This window comes from Carcharhinus amblyrhynchos, chromosome 1 (genome assembly GCF_965287045.1).
Source record: "Carcharhinus amblyrhynchos chromosome 1, sCarAmb.v2.hapA, whole genome shotgun sequence".
NCBI lineage: Eukaryota > Metazoa > Chordata > Chondrichthyes > Carcharhiniformes > Carcharhinidae > Carcharhinus > Carcharhinus amblyrhynchos.
The window spans coordinates 68,414,344-68,433,445 of record NC_137324.1 but is presented as its reverse complement, the minus strand read 5'-3'; the positions used below and the strand labels follow the sequence as shown (position 1 = coordinate 68,433,445).

At 39.9% G+C, this 19,102-nt stretch overlaps 1 protein-coding gene across 3 annotated transcripts in view; it reads right to left on the bottom strand.

Annotated features, from left to right (window-relative positions):
- ipo11 (importin 11) overlaps positions 1–19,102 on the bottom strand; it is a 593,411-nt gene that overhangs the window by 320,708 nt on the left and 253,601 nt on the right. For 2 of the 3 annotated variants that reach the window (XM_080186460.1, XM_080186468.1), the window contains exons 17-18: positions 12,364–12,397; positions 4,355–4,395 (exon numbers count right to left, since the gene is read on the bottom strand). The exons of the other annotated variant lie outside the window; for it this stretch is intronic. In XM_080186460.1, the coding sequence (XP_080042586.1) occupies positions 4,355–4,395; positions 12,364–12,397 (75 nt within the window). The remainder of the gene's footprint in view (positions 1–4,354; positions 4,396–12,363; positions 12,398–19,102) is intronic. 3 annotated transcript variants of the gene reach the window in all.

The following is a 19,102-nucleotide window of genomic DNA, read 5'->3' as shown; positions in this document are numbered from 1 at the left end:
AAGAGTATCATCAAGCGCCATACCAAATTTGCAGTGTTTTAGCAAGCTTTCTAAAGGTGGCCATGAACAGTGAAATGCTATCACCCTCCTCTTGGCTTTGGTGGTAAAACCTAATCTTTCTGCAATAATGAGCAGTTTCAGTGAGAAATGCCCTGCTAAGACTTTAGTCAGTTTGTCATAGGTTTTAACTCCTGGCTGTGCTGAATGGCCTAGACTCTGTAGTAACTTAAAAGTTTTATGTTCTACCAAAATGAGAAATGTTATAACCTTTCGGCAATCTGGTACTTGATTTGCTTGGAGAAAATATTGGAATCTTTGTACAAGTTCCAAGGCTCACAATCTTCATCAAATACATCTACAGCGCTATCTTATCCCGCCATTATTTGTCTGACTCCTGGGTTTGATACTTTCTTCAGTTTCCCCCTCTTACACAATGCAAGAGATCGTCCTAACTAACAATTCAACAATTTTCTTTTTGCCTGGAATTTTTCCTTTTTCCAAGTACTAGCTTCTTTAAGATCTCGGAATTTTTTTCCTGTCCAGAGACTCCATTTTCACAGCTCATTTCACTTCGCCACGTGCACAAGACTCCTCAGCTTGGAAGGCTACCCCCTTTATTTAATGGTTAGTTAGTTTAAACTTTGTTTCTTCTTACTCATTTTTTTGCCAAACCTTTTTGTAGTGCATAGGAAGTTGCTTGTCCTTGCCTTCGGTTCCCTTTTCAATGCAAAATGTTGCGTTTTTGTTCTTTGAATCCTATTGAAATTTTTTTTCCCTCTGTCTTTCATTGCCAGTTTCCTTTTTATGTATCAACAAGAGTTAGCACAAAAGGAAAAGTAATGAAGTGGGTCTTGTGGGTTTTAGTTATACGCAAGTTTATGTTGGAGTTGTTGCTTGTTCCATGTCCAAGATTGAAGAGCCTCAAAAGCCACCTGAACTAGGATACTGACTGCCTTACTGTAACTTTTGTTGCTTAATAAAGTGTTTTGAATCGACACCCCGTCACAACATTAAGTATCTACTAGTCTGAAATTTGTTTGGTCACTGATCCATTTACAGTGGAGTTGAATATTAAAATGCCCACACAGTACTAAAATAATACTGAAGATGGAACAGTCAGGAGGATCAGAAGCATTTCAGAAAAGTGAAAATGATTGGGGAAATATAACAGCAATAGCATTAAACACTTTTTTCAAAAGAATGTGACATAGCATACACGTCAAAAGACAGGAGGGTGCCAAATGTTATAATCAATTCAAAAGTGGACAAGGATTAGCCAGGAAAGCTCTATATGGTACAGCAGTGCTTCTAATACTGGACAGTAACCCAGAGGATTAGAGTTCAGATTCCATCATGGCAGTTTGAGGAATCTGTTTAAAAATTTGGTGATGAAAGGCTGACATCAGCAGAAGTGACCGAGAAGCTGTTTGTAGCAGAAGTCTAGACAGTTCGCGAACATTCTTTAGGAATTTTCTTTCACTGATTCAAAGGATGCGGGCTTCGCTGGTTAGGTCAGCATTTATTGTCCATCCCCTGTTACACAGGAGGTGGTGCTGTGATCGATCTTGAACCATTGCAGTCCATGTGTGCTACAGGTAGACCCACAAAGTTGTTAGGGATGGAGTTCAAAGATTAGGACCTGGTGATTTAGCTGCTACTTGCCCATGTCCTTTCAGATGGTAGCGGTCATGAACATGGAAGGTGTCATCTAAGGAGTCTTGGTGAGTTTCTGCAGTGCATCTTGTAGCTGGTACACATTGCTCCCACTGTGCATCGGTGGAGGAGGAAGTGAATGTTTGTGGATGAGGTATCAATCAAGCAGGCTGTTTTGTCCTGGAATGGTGTCAAGCTTCTTGATTGTTGTTGGAACTGCAATCATCCGGGCAAGTGGTAAGTATCCCATCACACTCCTGACTTGTGCCTTTTAGATTGCGGACAGATTTTGGGGAATTAGGACATGAAATACTCACCACAAGATTCCTATCCTTTGACTTGTTCTTGTAGCCAAGATATTTATATGACTAGTCCAGTTAAGTTTCTGGTCAATGGTAACCCTCAGGGGGATTCAGTGATGCCAATGTCATTGACTGTCAAGGGACAATGATTAGATTCACTCATGTTGGAGATGGTCATTGCCTTGCGCTTGTGTGTCACTAAAGTTACTTCCACTTGTCAGCGCAAGGCTGGATAATTGCTGCATTTGGACATGGACTGCTTCAGTATCTTAGGAGTCACAAATGGTGCTGCAGATTTTGCAATAATTAATAAACATCTCCACTTCTGAGCTTAAGATGGAAAAGGACATTGATGAAGCAGCTGAAAATGGTTTGGCCTAGGGCAGTACCTCTCTTAAGCGACGTCCAAATATAACTGCAGTCACACATTAAACATGCTTGAGTCTGAACGATCCTCCAAAGTAGCCTAGCAAGTTACATAGTTGCATTAAACCACTACAAAGAGTAACAAGATCACACAAACTGCAGAGGTTTAAGAAAAAGGCCCACCATTACCTTCCAGCATTAGGCATGACCAATAAGTGCTAGAGTTGCCAGTGAGATCAGCTCCCAACAATAAATATTAAAATTAAAATTAGTTTAAGTTCAAATGTAAATGAACTTTTAAACTCTATAATGAAATTAAAGCGCACTAGGAGCCACAAATTAAACTAGGAGAACTAGCATTCCAGCACTGATTTGTAAAAAGGAACATTCATGCTAGACTAAATATAATTATATATTTAAGAAAATCACCATGTATAAGGGGTCACAATAAATGTTATTAATGTTCGAGTTACGAATTTTCAAGTTTTTCAAAAGGTGCTGCCCCCCCCAATCTCACTAAGATAATTTGGACCTTGGACCTACATATATTTTTCATAATTCAGTCATTTTTATTAAATCTTAGTCACAGATTTAATTCCCTTTTTAATTTCCTTTTTTTGAACTTTAAATTTCCTTGTTCACACAGATTGGTACTGGAAGATAAAAATGCATTAGAAATGAGGTCTGTTCATTGAAATGAGGTCTGTCCGTTTTTATTTTGTTTATTACTCACAAGTAAGCCTTACATTAATACTGCAATGAAGTTACTGTGAAATTCCCCTAGTCACCACAGTCCAGCACCTGTCGGGTCAATGCACCTAAACAGCACATCTTTTAGAACGTGGGAGGAAACCGAAGCACCTGGAGGAAACCCACGCAGACACAGGGAGAATGTGCAAACTCCACACAGACAGTGATTCAAGCCAGGAATTGAACCTGGTGCGGAGCGCTGTGAAACTGCAGTGCTAACCACTGTGCTACTGTGCCATCCATCACTGTGCTACCATGCCACCTACTTTATTCTTTTTATTCTTGTTGACATTTGACGAAATGCCTCCAGAAAACCTCAAACTTGACTTGTGCTACTTTAGTTAATGTTGCATTGCTGGATCCATAGAATAACAAAAAATATGCTTTTTAAATAGTGGCTGGAAAGTCTGTACAACTGCTTTTGTGCAATTCACAAGGCTACATTCAACACTTCGGATGATATTAAAATAGCAGAGGCTAGCTCACACACAGAACAATGCCAATCAAGATAAAAATCAACTTGAAACCTAAAAATGATGGAAACCTGAGTGAAATAAATGTGAAGGGCTATGGGGATGTGGAGATGGGGACTTGGATTGCTCTGCTGAGGGCCAGCATAGTTTGAATGGGCTGTATGGTCTTTCTTGTGCTGTAATTCAATTCCACAACAGAAACAATGGCAAACTGACAGCTGCACATGCTGATTTCTCTACAATGACAACAGTTTTGACTGCAGGCTGACAGAAATTGACAACTTTTTTATCAGGAAGAGAGAGAACAACAAATGAATGAAACAATATTTATGGTCACCAAAATTCCATAGATTAACAATTGGTGAACCTTTCTTTCAGATCTAAAATTCTGGTGTTGAAATATGTTTGCACTCTTCAAAACACTTTTGTTCAAACTGATGCCCTCATTATGATTAACCTGATTGATTTGGGTATTTCTATTTGCATATTGATACATCAAATGCACCGTCAACAAAAGCAAATACAAAACTGAAAAATGCAATTATACAGTTGTCCTACTCATAACTTTATAAAATGTACCGTTATCAACTAACCTTAAAGAGCAATAACCATTCATTCGTTACACACGCAATTTAGTTAAGAGATCTAGAACAATTGATAGATTTAGTCAATACTTCAATATTTAGTCATTTGGTTTTAGCTCTATTGAGACGATTTTCTTTCATCAGCAAAAATCCCTTGAAAAATATCGATTTTTGAAAACTTTCACTCGTATCAAAATTTTAAAAACGCATAGAAAAAAATACTTACTGGTATAAACTGTTCTGTTCTAAACTCAAAGTCATCTACAGGTGATCGAGTTAAAGAACAAGGTCTCTATTGCTCTTGTAACATCATCAATATTACCAATAAAAATTTCACTTAATAAATAAGTCATTGAATTAGTAAGGTTTTGCCATGCACTCTGCAAGTATCTTGCTCCCACAGTAAAAATCTTACTTCTTTCCCAGATAGAACCATAGTTTAGAACCACAAAATAGGGGTGAAAAGTAAATGAAATGAATCTAAATCAGAAAACAGTTAAAATAACAGTCAATTGACATCAACATATTTCCTCTCAACCACTGAAAATCAACAAGTGGGCAAAGATGGAACATAATGTGGGAAAATGTGAGGTTGTCCCCTTTGGCAGAAATAATAAAAAAGCAACATACTATTTAAATAGAAAGAAGTTGCAGAATTCTGCAGTACAGAGGGATTTGGGTGTCCAGGTATACAAATCTGAAAAAGCAGGTACCCGGTTTCAAGTCATTAAGGAGGGAAATGGAGTGTTGTTTATTGTTGGGGAATGGAATATAAAGTAAGGACATTTTGCTGTTTTACTGGGGTCTCGTGGGATCCCATATGGAGTACAGTGCACAGTGTTGGTCTCCCTACTTATGGAAGGATATTAACATATTAGAAATCTTTCAGATAAGATTTACTTGACTGATTCCAGAGTTATCTTGTGAGGAAAGGTGGACAGACTAGGCATATATCCAGTGGAATGTATAAGAATGAGAGGTGAGTTTATTGAAATGCTTAACACTTAACAGGGTGGATAATGAGTGAATGTTTTCCCCTTGTGGAGAAGGCTAAAACTAGGGACACAGTTTAACAATAAGGGATCTCACATTTAAGATGGAGGTGAAGAAACAAAAAAAAAATCAGGATTGGCCATTTGGCCCTTCGAGCCTGCTCTGCCATTCATCTTGATCATGGCTGATTATCAAATTAAATATCCTGATTCCCCCGCTTTCTCCCATATCCTTTGATCCCTTTAAGCCCAAGAGCTATATTGAAATCAGACAATGCTTTGACCTCAACTACATTCTGTGATGGTGACTTTCACAGATTCACCACCCTCTGGGAGAAGAGATTTCTCCTCACCTCAGTTCAAAAAGGTTTACTCTTTATCCTCAATTTATGATCCCTAGTTCTGGACTGCCCCAGCATTTGGAACATTCTTTGAGTCTACCTTGTCTAACCCTGTTAGAATTTTGTAAGATTCTAAGAGATCCCCTCTCTCTCTTCTAAATTCAAATGAATATAATTCTTACCTGCTTAATCTCTCCTTATATGACAGACCTGCCATCCAAGCCTGGTAAACCTTCGTTGTATTACCTCGATAGCAAGGACACCCTTCCTCAGATAAGGACCCAAAGCTGCACAGAAGACTTTAGGTGTGGCCTGACCAACGTGCTACACAATTGCAGCAAAACATCCCTATCCCTATACTCAAATCCTCTCACTACGAAGGCCCACATATCATTTGCCTTCTTTACTGTGTGCTTTCCACCCATGAAATCAGACAATAACCACAATAACTTTGAATTTACTGACTTACAGAGTTCAGATGCCTCCCATCAATGTTACTGTGCCTTCTGCTTCCCAGTACAATGACCCCAATCCACAGGGCCAAAATGCCTGAGTATTCTGACCACACATACACAGTATTTTGTACATGACCATCACTATCAAGGGAGGTCTTTGCCTGTCCAAGACAGGGAGCAAGATATGTGTGCCATGCAATGCACTCAAACATGACCCACACAGCCCCAGGACAATCTGCTTTATCGCCATCCAACAGCATGACCTCAGCCCCAGTATAATCTATAACTTCTCCTTAGACAATCTTACAACTCTTCCCCCAGGACAGTCTTTTAATACTTCACTGTGTTCCTTTAATTTCTCTTCCACTGGTAAGGCCTGTAACTTGGAGTGGGAGTGTGATTCAGTGAGTTGTTGTTTTAATGAGCGTTCATGAAATGCAAATGAATACAAATGTAGTTCCAGATGTAGATCAACAAGTCAACCCATCTTTAACCTGCTATCAAAGTTGGGAGAACAAATCCCAAACTAATTTGCTTATGGCAGGAAACTGACTTTTACCATCACTCTCCTGACCGCATCCCAACCACCTGGCTACTTCCCTGACATTCCCACGCCTCATCAACCGCCCTACAAATCACCTGACACCCCCATCCTCCACCAACCTGACTGATTGCCGACACATCACCCAACAGTTGCCCCCCCCACCACCCACCAAAAGCCACTTACATTCTTTCTGGTTTCTCAAAGTGGCTGGGATCTTTAAACCTAACTGCTTTACAACAACTAGCAAAATAAAATAAAAGGTGGCCGTGGTATTCTTTCATCCAGCTATGCTGGCCTTGACTGAACACCTGAGGAACCAGCTGCACTGCACTTTTCTAAGGAGATCCAAGTCGGGGGCCAGGGCACAAACCATGCAGCTGCAGACCAGAAGAAGCGGAATGGTAACCTGATTGTGGTTACCACGCCTCGGATGCTCAGGCCCACCTTTTCTTTGAGGGCTATTAGTCTATGAATTCTCTTCTCTAGAGTGTTATAGAGGCAGGGTGTATGAATATTTTTAAGGCTGGATGAAATAAATTTTTGACAAACAAGGGAGTAAAAGGGTATAGGGGGCTGACAGTTAAGTAGAGTTGTGGCCACAATCAAATGTGCCATGTTCTTATCAAATGGCAGGACAGGGTCGATAAGCCAAATGGTCTTCGTTTGCTCCCGATTTGTATGTTGTATCGTACATACGTAACAAAAAAAGATGCAAAATGTTGACTATTGAAAACAACTTTCAGTTTTGCCAAGGCCAACAAAAAAAAAAGAAAAACAGTACTTACTGGTTCAAACAATTCTGTTTTAAAATGTTAGTCTTGTCAGTCTTGATCAGATTTTGAGAAAATGTATCCCAACTAATTTGTTGGTAAAAGACCTGTAACACAGCCCAAAAACTGCTCCAAATTACCAGCCAAGGATTGTATGTGCAGTTGGTATGGATAGCTGCATTAGCCAAGCAAACCAATCTCTACACCCAGAGAACTAGTGTCAGCTCCTGATGTAAATTTTCTCGAATACACAAAATGGCAATGGTTACTAATGGCGCATCTGTATTCTGCAACAATGCCACAAAGTATTAGGCAAGAATTTAATCCGAAAGGATGAAGGGGTTGGCGCTATAGGGGTAATGTTACTGAACTAATAATCCAAGTGATCCAGAAGACCCCACTAATGCCCTGGAGATGAGCTCAAATTCCCCCACAGCAGTTTGAGGAATATGTCCGCAAAAAATGCTACCCTCATTAATTAAGATCACAAAACTACAGAATTGTTGCAAAGGCCATCTGGTTCACTAATGGCCTCACCTGGTCCGACCAAACATGACTCCAGATCCACACCAATGTGGTTGACTCAACTGCCCTCTGCAACGGCAAATCAAACCACTGAGTTGGAGACAGCTCATCATCACCTGCTCAAGGACAACAAATGCTCTGCCACCAATGCGCTATTACCAAGAACAACAATAAAAAGAAAGACATATGAAAAAGATAGGTTTAAGCTGTACTCTCTAGGGTGATGGAAGCATGTAGACATAAGCCAGGATATCCACTCGTACTCACTATTCAGGACAATTGCTGAAAATGCACATCACTGAATGTTCAGTAAGTGCAGAACTGAAGCACAGCTGTAATACTCCTTCAGGTCAAACAGCCTGCCAAGGTTCAGAGTCCTTGAGACACAGATGATTAGCCACTTGGGAGAGAAACAGCAACATCTTCAGAAGAGAAAAATCTGAATTGATGAATGCCCTGGAACTCTAGGTATACTGCTCTACTACCTCATAACCTCAATGTACACACAAGTTAAACACACCTTGTAAAATAAAACTTGTGTGCAAGTCCAGGCATGTCTGCGATGTACAATTCAAACACACTTGTCATTGATCAGTCAGAACAGTTATTGTGAATCATTTTGTTTTTGATAAGAAAGTATGATTTTATGGTGGAACTTATTAAACAATCAGGTATCAGAGTGCTGGGATGGCAGTCACTTCTACATTATCTTTAAATGTAATCTAGTAAATTAGATTTGCATTAAAGTGAAGATTCAGGCTAACATTTTAAACTTGGATGGCAGATGCTTTCTGAATTACCAGGAAATAAAATTTTGAATTTGCATACCCCTTAATCGCTATTGAATATACAACTAGATACAGTCATAAGATAAAAAGACAATGTGAGCAAAGAGGTAAATACCGAATGTCATAATGAAAAATCAAGATGGGAAGAAAAACCCATGGGATCCAAGGAAATATAGCAAACTAGAAACAAAATTGGCTTAGTAGTCCTTCTTTTTGTGCTACGTATTAATGCGTTGAACATAAATGTAGGGGGAAATGATCAAGAAGTTTACACAGAATACAAAAATAGGCTGCAGGTTGATAGTGAGGAGAATAGCTGTAGTCTACAGGATGATATCAATGGACTGAACAGGTGGGCAGAAAAGCAGCAAATGAAATTCAATCCAGAGAAATGTGAGGAGATGCATTTGGGAGGTCAGACAAAACAAGAGAATACATAATAAATGGTAGGATACTGAGAGGTGTAGAGGAAGTGAGAGACCTTGCAGTGAATGCTCACAGACTCCTAAAAGTGGCAAGATAGGTCAATAAGGTGGTTAAGGAGGAATTCTTCCCTTTATTAGGCAAGGTATACAATAGAAGAGGAGGGAGGTAATGCTGCAGCTATATAAAACATTAGTTAGGCCACAACTTGAGTACTGTGTGTAGTTCTGGTCACCTCATTACAGAAAAGATGCCACTGCACAGAGAGATTTATGAGGACATTGCCAGGACTAAGAATTCTCAGCTATGAGGAAAGATTGAATAGGCTGGGATTATTCTCTTTGGAATACTGAGGGGAGATTTAATTGAGATGTACAAAATGGTAGGGGCCTGGATAGAGTGGATGGGAAAGAGGCTATTTCTCTTAGCAGAGAGGTCAGTGACTATGGGGCATAGATTTAACATGATTGGTAAAAAGATTAGAGGGGAGATCAGGAAACATTTTTCATCCAGAGGAGATTAAGGATCCGCAACTCTCTGCCTGAAAGAGTCATAGAGGTGGAAACCCTCAACTTGTTAAAAAGTGACTGGCTATGCATCTCATGTGCAGTAACCTGCAGGGCTATGATCAAATGCTAGAAACTGGGATTAGGCTGGGCCTCTTTCTAATCTCTAAACTTTCCATGATTTTGCAATTATGCATGAATCATCAATGAAACTAAAACTGGTCAGATTAGTTAGCACGTAGAAACAAGACAGTTGGTCTCTTGACCTTTTAAGTTGTGCAACTGATGCACATTTCTAGCCTTTCTTCCCTCTCCAAGGTCCTCAAACACATCATAACCTCCCATTTGAACACAGAACATAGAACACTACAGCACAAACAGGCCCTTCAGCCCACAAGTTGCGCTGATCACATCAATACCTACCAATCCATAGACCTATCTATAACCCCCAATCCCATTAAATCCCATATACTCATCCAGAAGTCTTTTAAAAGACCCCAGCGAGTTCGCCTCCACCACCACTGACGGCAGCTGATTCCATTCACTCACCACCCTCTGAGTGAAAAACTTACCCCTAACATCACCTCTGTACTTGCTTCCCTGCACCTTAAATCTGTGTCCTCTTGTAGCGACCATTTCAACCCGGGGAAATAGCCTCTGAGAATCCACCCTATCTATTCCTCTCAACATTTTATAAACCTCTATCAGGTCGCCTCTCAACCTTTGTCTCTCCAGGCAGAAGAGTCCCAGCTCCCTCAACCTATCTTCATAAGGCATGCCTCCCAATCCAGGCAACATCCTTGTAAATCTCCTCTGTACCTTTTCAATAGCTTCTACGTCCTTCCTATAGTGAGACGACCAGAACTGTGCACAATGCTCCAAGTGGGGCCTGACAAGGGACTTATAAAGTTGCAGCATTACCTCCCGACTCCTAAACTCAATCCCTCGATTAATGAAGGCCAGTACACCATACGCCTTCTTGACCACATCCTCCACCTGCGAGGCCGATTTAAGAGTCCTGTGGACCCGGACCCCAAGATCCTTCTGCTCTTCAACACTGCTAAGACGCCTGCCCTTGATAGTGTACTCGTTCATCCCGTTGGTCCTGCCAAAATGGACCACTACACATTTATCCACGTTGAAGTCCATCTGCCACTTCTCCGCCCAGTCTTGCATCCTATTTATGTCCTGCTGCAACTTCTGACATCCTTCCAGACCATCCACAACACCACCAACCTTCATGTCATCAGCGAACTTACTAACCCATCCCTCCACTTCCTCATCCAGGTCATTTATGAAAATGACAAACAGCAAGGGTCCTAGAACAGATCCCTGGGGCACTCCACTGGTGACTGACCTCCATGCAGAAAAAGACCCATCCACAACCACTCTCTGCCTTCTGCAGGCAAGCCAGTTCTGGATCCACAAGGCCAAAGCCCCTTGGATCCCATGCCCCCTCACCTTCTCAAGAAGTCTTGCATGGGGGACCTTATCAAACGCTTGACGCTTGCCCATTTTTCACAAACATCCTACTTAAATCGCTCAGCTCCATCTCCTCTAACCTAATGGTATCAAGATGGTCCCAATAAAAGTCATGAATGATATCCTGTGAAAATATGATCAACATTTGGTACAGTTAATTACATCATTCTTCACCACCTTCTATGGCACTCCCTTTGCACAATTCCACTGTTAATGCCAGAGCATCTCCAGCAATTACTTGCCTTCACGCTGTCAAATTGTTCAGATAATATTTTAGTTACAGAATCATACAGCACAGAAGAGGTCCTTCAGCCCATCGAGTCCATACCAACACATTAGAAACACCTGAACTCCCACCAAATCCCATCTTCCAGCACTTGACCCATAGCCCTGAATGTCATGATGTGCCAAGTGCTCATCCAGATGCTTTTAAAAGTCACAACTTACTTCATTTGAACAGCAAGAGGACTGAAACCTCATTACAGAAAAGATGCTTTCCCTCAATTACTTAATTTCCTTGCTACAAGCTCTGATTTCTGACCACAGCCTCCCACTCAGACTCACCCTTCAGCCCATTGACCCATTAAATTTCCCACCATCCTATTTAGTAAACCATTGTGTGTCCTTGGCTCAATGCTAGAACTTACTTTGTTGCTTCATTTTCTCTGCAGCCTTAAAAACCTGCTCAAAACATATCTTTTCAATCACTCTCTAACCCTTTCCTCCATAGCATAAAATTCCCCAACTGTTTCTACTGCAAAGTCAGTAACAACAATTTTCCCCTCTGAAGGCAGTAAGTATAAGTATCTGATTCCTTAGCATGGATGGTAGCTCTAAATTGATGGAGTCATGCTGTCATTTCAGCCCACCCAACTCAAAGGGACCCACAAAGCTTTGTATAATGGATTGTGAAGAGATTAATATATAATATTAACATGGAGAAAAAGGAAGTACTTTCCACTATTGTTTCCTGGGAACATCTGTTCCCTTAAAACGAAAGGCAGATGAAATGAAACTTTGCCTTTGTTCCACTGCATTTACTTACTGTATTAATGTAATTTGGCTAACAAAAGAAATGGGTCATAAAGAAAGCACATTACTATAGAGAGAGATAAACATGAAAAATGATGAGAAATGGAAAGAAACATTTATAGGAAAATAGAGACAACATATAGTAAAGCAAAAATATTTACAAACTCTAAATCACTTCTGCCCTACCCCACGATATGCAGTACTCATTTTAACACACAGCTCTGCATTCGCAGCAGCAATCCTTTCATTCATTCATTGCACAATATATCATTCTGATAACATAATGGTAGGGAAATGGCAAAGTAATTTCAGAAAGAGAAAACAAAAGTGGCTATATCATCAAAACAATATGTTCCTATATACATTGAAAAGGATATCAAGCTTCAAGGTTGTAGCTGTCTCAATGCGTACCTGTAAAAACAAAACATATTAGGATATATGCTCCACCAGCTTCTTAATATTCTGATTAACCGTAACAGGCATTGACTTAAATTTTATCTTATTTTGAATCAAGCAAACTAACTGCAATAAATTGCAGATGTCAGTTCCATAGCATTGGGAAAAAGTTCATTGCATTCAAAATCTACGCACTATTCAGTTGAATCAAGGCTTTAAAGTCAATGCTTCAAGTTTTAATAAAGAATACATATATTTCCAAAATAAATCACATGCAAGAAAAACTAGGTAGTCAAAAACCAGCTTAAAAGCCAGTCCTGTTTACCTACTAATCCGCACCAGTGGAAAATGTAATGGAAATAGCAGTAGGCCCGTTACACTCATCACTCTAAACTCAAACCAGCTCACTGTCACCAATGAAGATTTACATGCAAGTTATCTGATTAATTTATTCAGAATTATAATGCTGTAATGAATTGTGTGCTTGGCCTGAACTTTTGTGCAATAACAGAAATTTAAATAGAAAATGATGGGTTCATTGTACTCTTCCTGATTCACAATTTTGCTCTATCCAACAGCACCTTCCATTATTAATATCTTTATTACCTGGTTCCATGTTAGGCGAGAAAATATTATTTAGCATGACAAGTAAAACTTTGAGGCAATCTACAGCCAGAGGTGGAGAAAGACCATGGCCTGGATTTTACAGTCAGCAGCAAAGGACGGTGCTCGCTGCTGACCTCAAAGAAAGCTGCCCACTAAGATCCTAAGATCTCCATTGCTTAGATTTCATCTTTCTTAATGATAATTTCATTCTGGTGCCAACTGCAAGAAATCTCGGTTATCAAAGAGGCACTGAAAATTATTCACAGGCAGCAAGCCAGGGCAGGAAGTAAAATCCACTGTTTATCTTCCACTTTTTAATCACAGAGTTGCCACAAGTGCATTCAGCTCATTGTATTGCACCAGCTCCCCCAATAAGCAATTCACCTAGTGCCATTTCCCCATGATTCTGGACATTCTTCCTTTTCGGAGTACACTCTAATTCCCTTCTGAATGCCTCAACTGAACCTGCCTTCACAACATTCTCAGGCAATGTATTTCTGATCCCAAGCACTCGCTACATGAGAAACTTTTCCTCATGTCACTTTATCTTCTTTTGCCAAAATATCTGTGTATTCAGGAGTAATTATGAACTTGGTACAGAACACAAACAGAAAATGGAGAGTAGGAATAAATGGGGTATTTTCAGATTGTCAGGCAGTGGAACACCGCAAGGTTCACTGCTTGAACTCTAACTAATCAGTTTATGTGGAGATTGAAATAATATTTCCAAGTTTACAGATGACACAAAACTAAATGCAATTTGTGCAGAGGAAGCAAAAACACTAGAAGGGAATTAGGAGAAACTAAGTGAGTAGGCAAAAGTTGGCAGAAGCAATGTGGTAAAATGTGAGGTCATTCACTTTGGTAAGAGAAACAAAAATACAGATTATTTCTTAAATAGTGAGAGGCTGCAATGTGTTAAACTTCAAAGGAACTGTGAAGAGACAATGTGTAGTTTAGCAGAACAAAGTGAGATATGCACAAAAAGTGACATTGGACCTATTGGGGAATTCCTGGTTTTAGTTTTCAGTTTTGTTTATTAGTTTATTTATTATCGTCACAAGTAGGCTTACATTAATACTGCAATGAAGGTACTGTGAAAATTCCCTGTTCAGGTACACTGAGGGAGAATTTAGCATGGCCAATGCACCTAACCAGCAAGTCTTTTGGACTGTGGAAAGAAACCAGAACACCTAGAGGAAACCCACGCAGACATGGGGAGAATGTGCAGACTCCACATAGGCAGTGACCCAAGCCAGGAATCGAACCCAGTCTCTGACACTGTGAGGCAGCAGTGCTAACCACTGTGCCACCTCATCATCAGGGGAAAGGACAAGCATGATACTCCAGGAATGCTATGGGTCATCCTTGGGCTGGTTTGTAACTTTCTAAGGAATGTCTGCAATTCTTTAATTTGGTGTTCTGTGATTGATTGCTGAAGTATATTTCTGAGTCTGTCTCATCATTTTCTTAATGTTTATGTCAGCTTCATAGCTGTTGATAATTGAAATGATTGTACTTTTTAAAAACAAAATCAAAAAAAAGTGATAATCTGAAAATTTCAATTTACTTTTAAAATATTTTGTTTCTAAAACTAAAATCTAAAATCAGGAGGAGACAACAAGTCCAAATCATGAAAAAATTAATAATTTCATTTACAGCACAGTGCTCATGAGCTCTCTGTAGAACAAACTGTTCAGTTCCATTCCTCCAGTCCATCCCCATTGCCCAGAAAGCTTATTTAGTTCTCCATTCAACTTAATATTGAAATCATTTCTGCTTCCACTACGCTCATGGGCAGCAAATTCCAGGTCATTACCATTTACTGCATTATAGGTTCTTCATCACATTTCCCCTGTATCTCTTGCCAATACAGTAAGAAGTCTCACAACACCAGGTTCAAGTCCAACCAGTTTATTTGATAGTAAACCCACAAGCTTTCGGAATGCTGTTTCTTCGTCAGGTGTGTGGAAAGTTCTGATCAGAGAAGGGCATATAAAGGCACACACAGTTTACAAAATATTGATTAGAATGCGAGTCTTTACAGCTAATCTGCTATTCAAGTCTTAAAGGTGCAGACAATGTGAGTGAAGATAGCATTAAGCATAGGTCAAAGAGATGTGTATTGTCTTCAGACAGGACAATAAGTGAGATGTTGCAAGTTCAGGCAAGTCATGGGGGTTACAGATAGTGTGACATGAGCCCAAGATCCCAGTTGAGGCCGTCCTCATGTGTGCTGAACTCGGCTATCAGTCTCTGCTCAGCGATTCTGCGCTGTTGTGTGTCGTGAAGACTGCCTTGGAGAACTCTTACCCAAAGATCAGAGGCCGAATGCCCATGACTGCTGAAGTGTTCGCCAACAGGAAAAAAAACAGTCTTGCCTGGTGATTGTCGAGCGATGTTCGTTCATCTGTTATCGTAGTGACTGCGTGGTCTCCCCAATGTACCATGCTTCAGGACATCCTTTCCTGCCCGAAGTCCTGAAGCATGGTACATTGGGGAGACCACGTAGATGCTACGACAATGGGTGAACGAACATCGCTCGACAATCACCAGGCAAGACTGTTTCCTTCCTGTTAGTGAACACTTCAGCGGTCACAGGCATTCGGCCTCTGATCTTTGGGTAAGAGTTCTCCAAGGCGGCCTTCACGACACACGACAGTGCAGAGTCACTGAGCAAAGACCGATAGCCAAGTTCCGCACACATGAGGACGGCCTCAGCCGGGATCTTGGGTTCATGTCGCACCATCTGTAACCCCGATGACTTGCCTGAACTTGCAACATCTCACTTACTGTCCTGTCTGGAGATAATACACATCATTAAGCATTGGTTAAAGAGATATCTCCACTTATGTTGTCTGCACCTTTAAAGACTTGAATAGCAGGTTAGCTGTAAAGACTCGCATTCTAATCGGTATTCTGTAAACTGCGTGTGCCTTTATATGCCCTTCTCTGATCAGAATTTTCTACACACCTGACGAAGGAACAGCGTTCCGAAAGCTTGTGGGTTTACTATCAAATAAACTGGTTGGAATTTAACCTGGTGTCGAGAGACGTTACTGTGTTTACCCCACTCCAACGCTGGCATCTCCACATCATCTCTTGCCAATACCAGTATTGACCAGTACCGGGTAAGGAATTGGGGGTAAGTAACTAGTCCTAAACTTTGTTAACTCGTTCCAGGCTCTGCCAGGACTGCACATAGGTCATTAAAGTTTAGCAGCAAGAGGAAGGTCATCTGGTCTGCTATGAACTTGGAAGAAGAATTTGGTCTTTTTACGAACTTGAAACATTAACTGTATTTTCTCTCTCCACGATGTTGCCAGACCTGCTAAGTTATTCCAGAGTTTTTTGTTTATATTTCAGATTCCAGCATATCTAGCATTTTGCTTCTCCAAGCTTATCTTGTAGTTAAAATCATCTATTCCTTGAACTATTCCAGAAAATTCCCTCTGCACTCTCTTAAGGACTTTTACATCTTTCCTTAAGTGTAAACCCAAAACTGGATGCAGTACTCTAATAGTAGCCTAACCAGAGGTTTATACAGGTTCAACATAATTTCCTTGCAGCTGTACTTCATAGTTTTTTTTATAAATCTCAAGATCCCATTACTTTGCTAACCACTCTCTTAAGAGCCAATAATCCCTTACAATCTTATGTCTATGAACAACAACATTCAGACTTACAAAAAAATGGTTGTTTCAGCTTATGCTACTCTCTTCCTCATCCATTTTCTCCATTATTCTCCACACATACCACTATGGTGGCTTGATTTGCCTTTTGTTAAAGTAAATAGCTGGAGGCAGTTGCATCAATTATTCTGATTCCTTATTGAATCGTTTTAGGCCTATAACAGTAAAGGCTTAAAAGCTCTCAACAGATTTTTTTCACTCCTGTAAGCCAGATTATCAAGGTCATCTTAACTCTCCTAATATTACTAAATCTTAACAAATGTCTATAAATGTTACATGTCATCTAACTGTACAGAATGGCATAGTGGAATGAGAAGAAAGGCAATCAAACAGATCATCCTTGCTGGGCAAATAGCTATCAATCAATCTCTATCCTCCAAATTTCCCCAGTTGACTCAGTTGTTTGGGAATGCCAATCAGGACATATAAAACACATTACTCCGTTTTCTTTCTTGCAAAGTTGAGCTTGTTTTCTTATTTTTGGATGTAATGAGAAGCAAATTAAAATTTTGCCATTGAGTTAAATTGACTGTCATGACCTAATTTTTAGCAGAAGTTGCACAGGCTGATAGCGTTTACCCTTCTGAAAGCTGGGAGAACATGAAAGGGCTTACAGCAATCCCAAGACACTAATTACAAAGGTGTCATTTTGACATCTGCTGCAACACTAAACATGAGAGAATATCAGTGCAGCCATGAGAATGTAACAGAATATTGCAGTAACAAGAAGGCAGGCTTGCTGATCATATCATTCTACTTTCAACGATCATCAAAAGATTTGCATTTGACATTATTCTTTATAATAATTGCAGGTACTTACAATTAACAAGACTGAAAACATACAAATATAAAAAAACTATTTGGAAGGGAAAGACTAGGTGGCCCATCAAATAGGCCCCATACCACAAAACATGCCTCTTCGACACTCTCAAGTGAACAAAACCATATCAGAAGAATTACATGGGTGAAGTTTTATCTTCAGTAGAATACAATCACTGCCCAAGTTAGGAACTGTTCCAAATCCCTCTTCATGGCATCAAGTCAACATCCACCACGGCAGTTGACAATCTATTCCAGAGAGACTCAAATCTGAAGAACCACCAATATCTAGTTTTTCCCTATTCTTTCATGTTTGACCTCATGTATCCTGATCTTCCCCAACCTGTTTAAGTATGAATTCATCCAGGCCATTAATGTTGTTATAGATCACTATTAAATCACATCTAAATTTATGTTCTTCTAAAGTAAACAGACTTTGAGCCTATCCAAGCAATGAAAGTTCTTAACATAGGAATTATTCCTGTAATTCTCTTCTAGACATTTTTGAAGGGAACTATTAACATCCATCATGAAGAAGGATCAAAACAGGTCTCCCTACTGCAGTCTAACCAACAACCTACATAGTGCCAAAATGGTGTCCTTTCATTTCTCTTGAGGGGTTAGCTTGAAATATAGTTTTTATACCTTGGTAATGAAATTTTAGAGATCCATAAATATTATATTAAGATCTTGTTTTCTCTCAACTTCCATACTGTTTCCTGAAAACACTAAGTATATTCTGGGTTGGCCTACAAACGTTTCTTAGTCATTCATGGGAAATGGGCATCGCTGAATGGCCAGTATTTATTGCCCATTCCTAGTTGCCCTTGAGAAGGTGGTGGTGAGTCATCTTCTTGAATTGCTGCAGTCCATGTGCTATGGGTTGACCAACAATGCCATTAGGGAGGGAATTCCAGGATTTTGACCCAGCAATTGAGAAGGAATGGTGATATATTTCCAAGTCAGGACAAGTGGCTTGGAGGGAAACTTGCAGGTGGTGGTTTTCCCATGTATCTGCTGCCCTTGTTCTTCTAGATGGAATATGCATGACTTCATTTATCCAAGCATCATTTCAAAATGTATAATCCATGTCCCACCTAACACATCTAAATAATAGAATCATAAAGTGGTTACAACATAGGTAACTTCGGCCATTTCCCTGCTAGCTCTCTGCAGGAATTACTCAGCAAGTTCTGTTTGTTTGCATTTTCCACATAGCTCTGTAAATTTTTTAAAATTTGATTTATTATTGTCACATATATTGGTATAGTGAAAAGTATTGTTTCTTGCGCACTATACAAACAAAGCATACTGTATATAGAGGAGAGTGCAGAATGCAATGTTACAGTCATAGTTATAGATGGACTTAAAAAAGGAAAGTTTATTCAAAAGTCTGATGGCAACAGGGAAGAAGCTGTTCTTGAGTTGGTTAGTGCACGATTTCAGGCTTTTGGATCTTCTTCCGGTGGAATAGAGTATATCTGGGGTGTGTGGGTCCTTGATTATGCTGGCTGCTTTCCTGAGGCAGCAGGAAGTGTACAGAATCAGTTGATGGAAAGCTGGTTCAAGTGATGGACTGGGCTTCATTCACAATCCTTTGTAG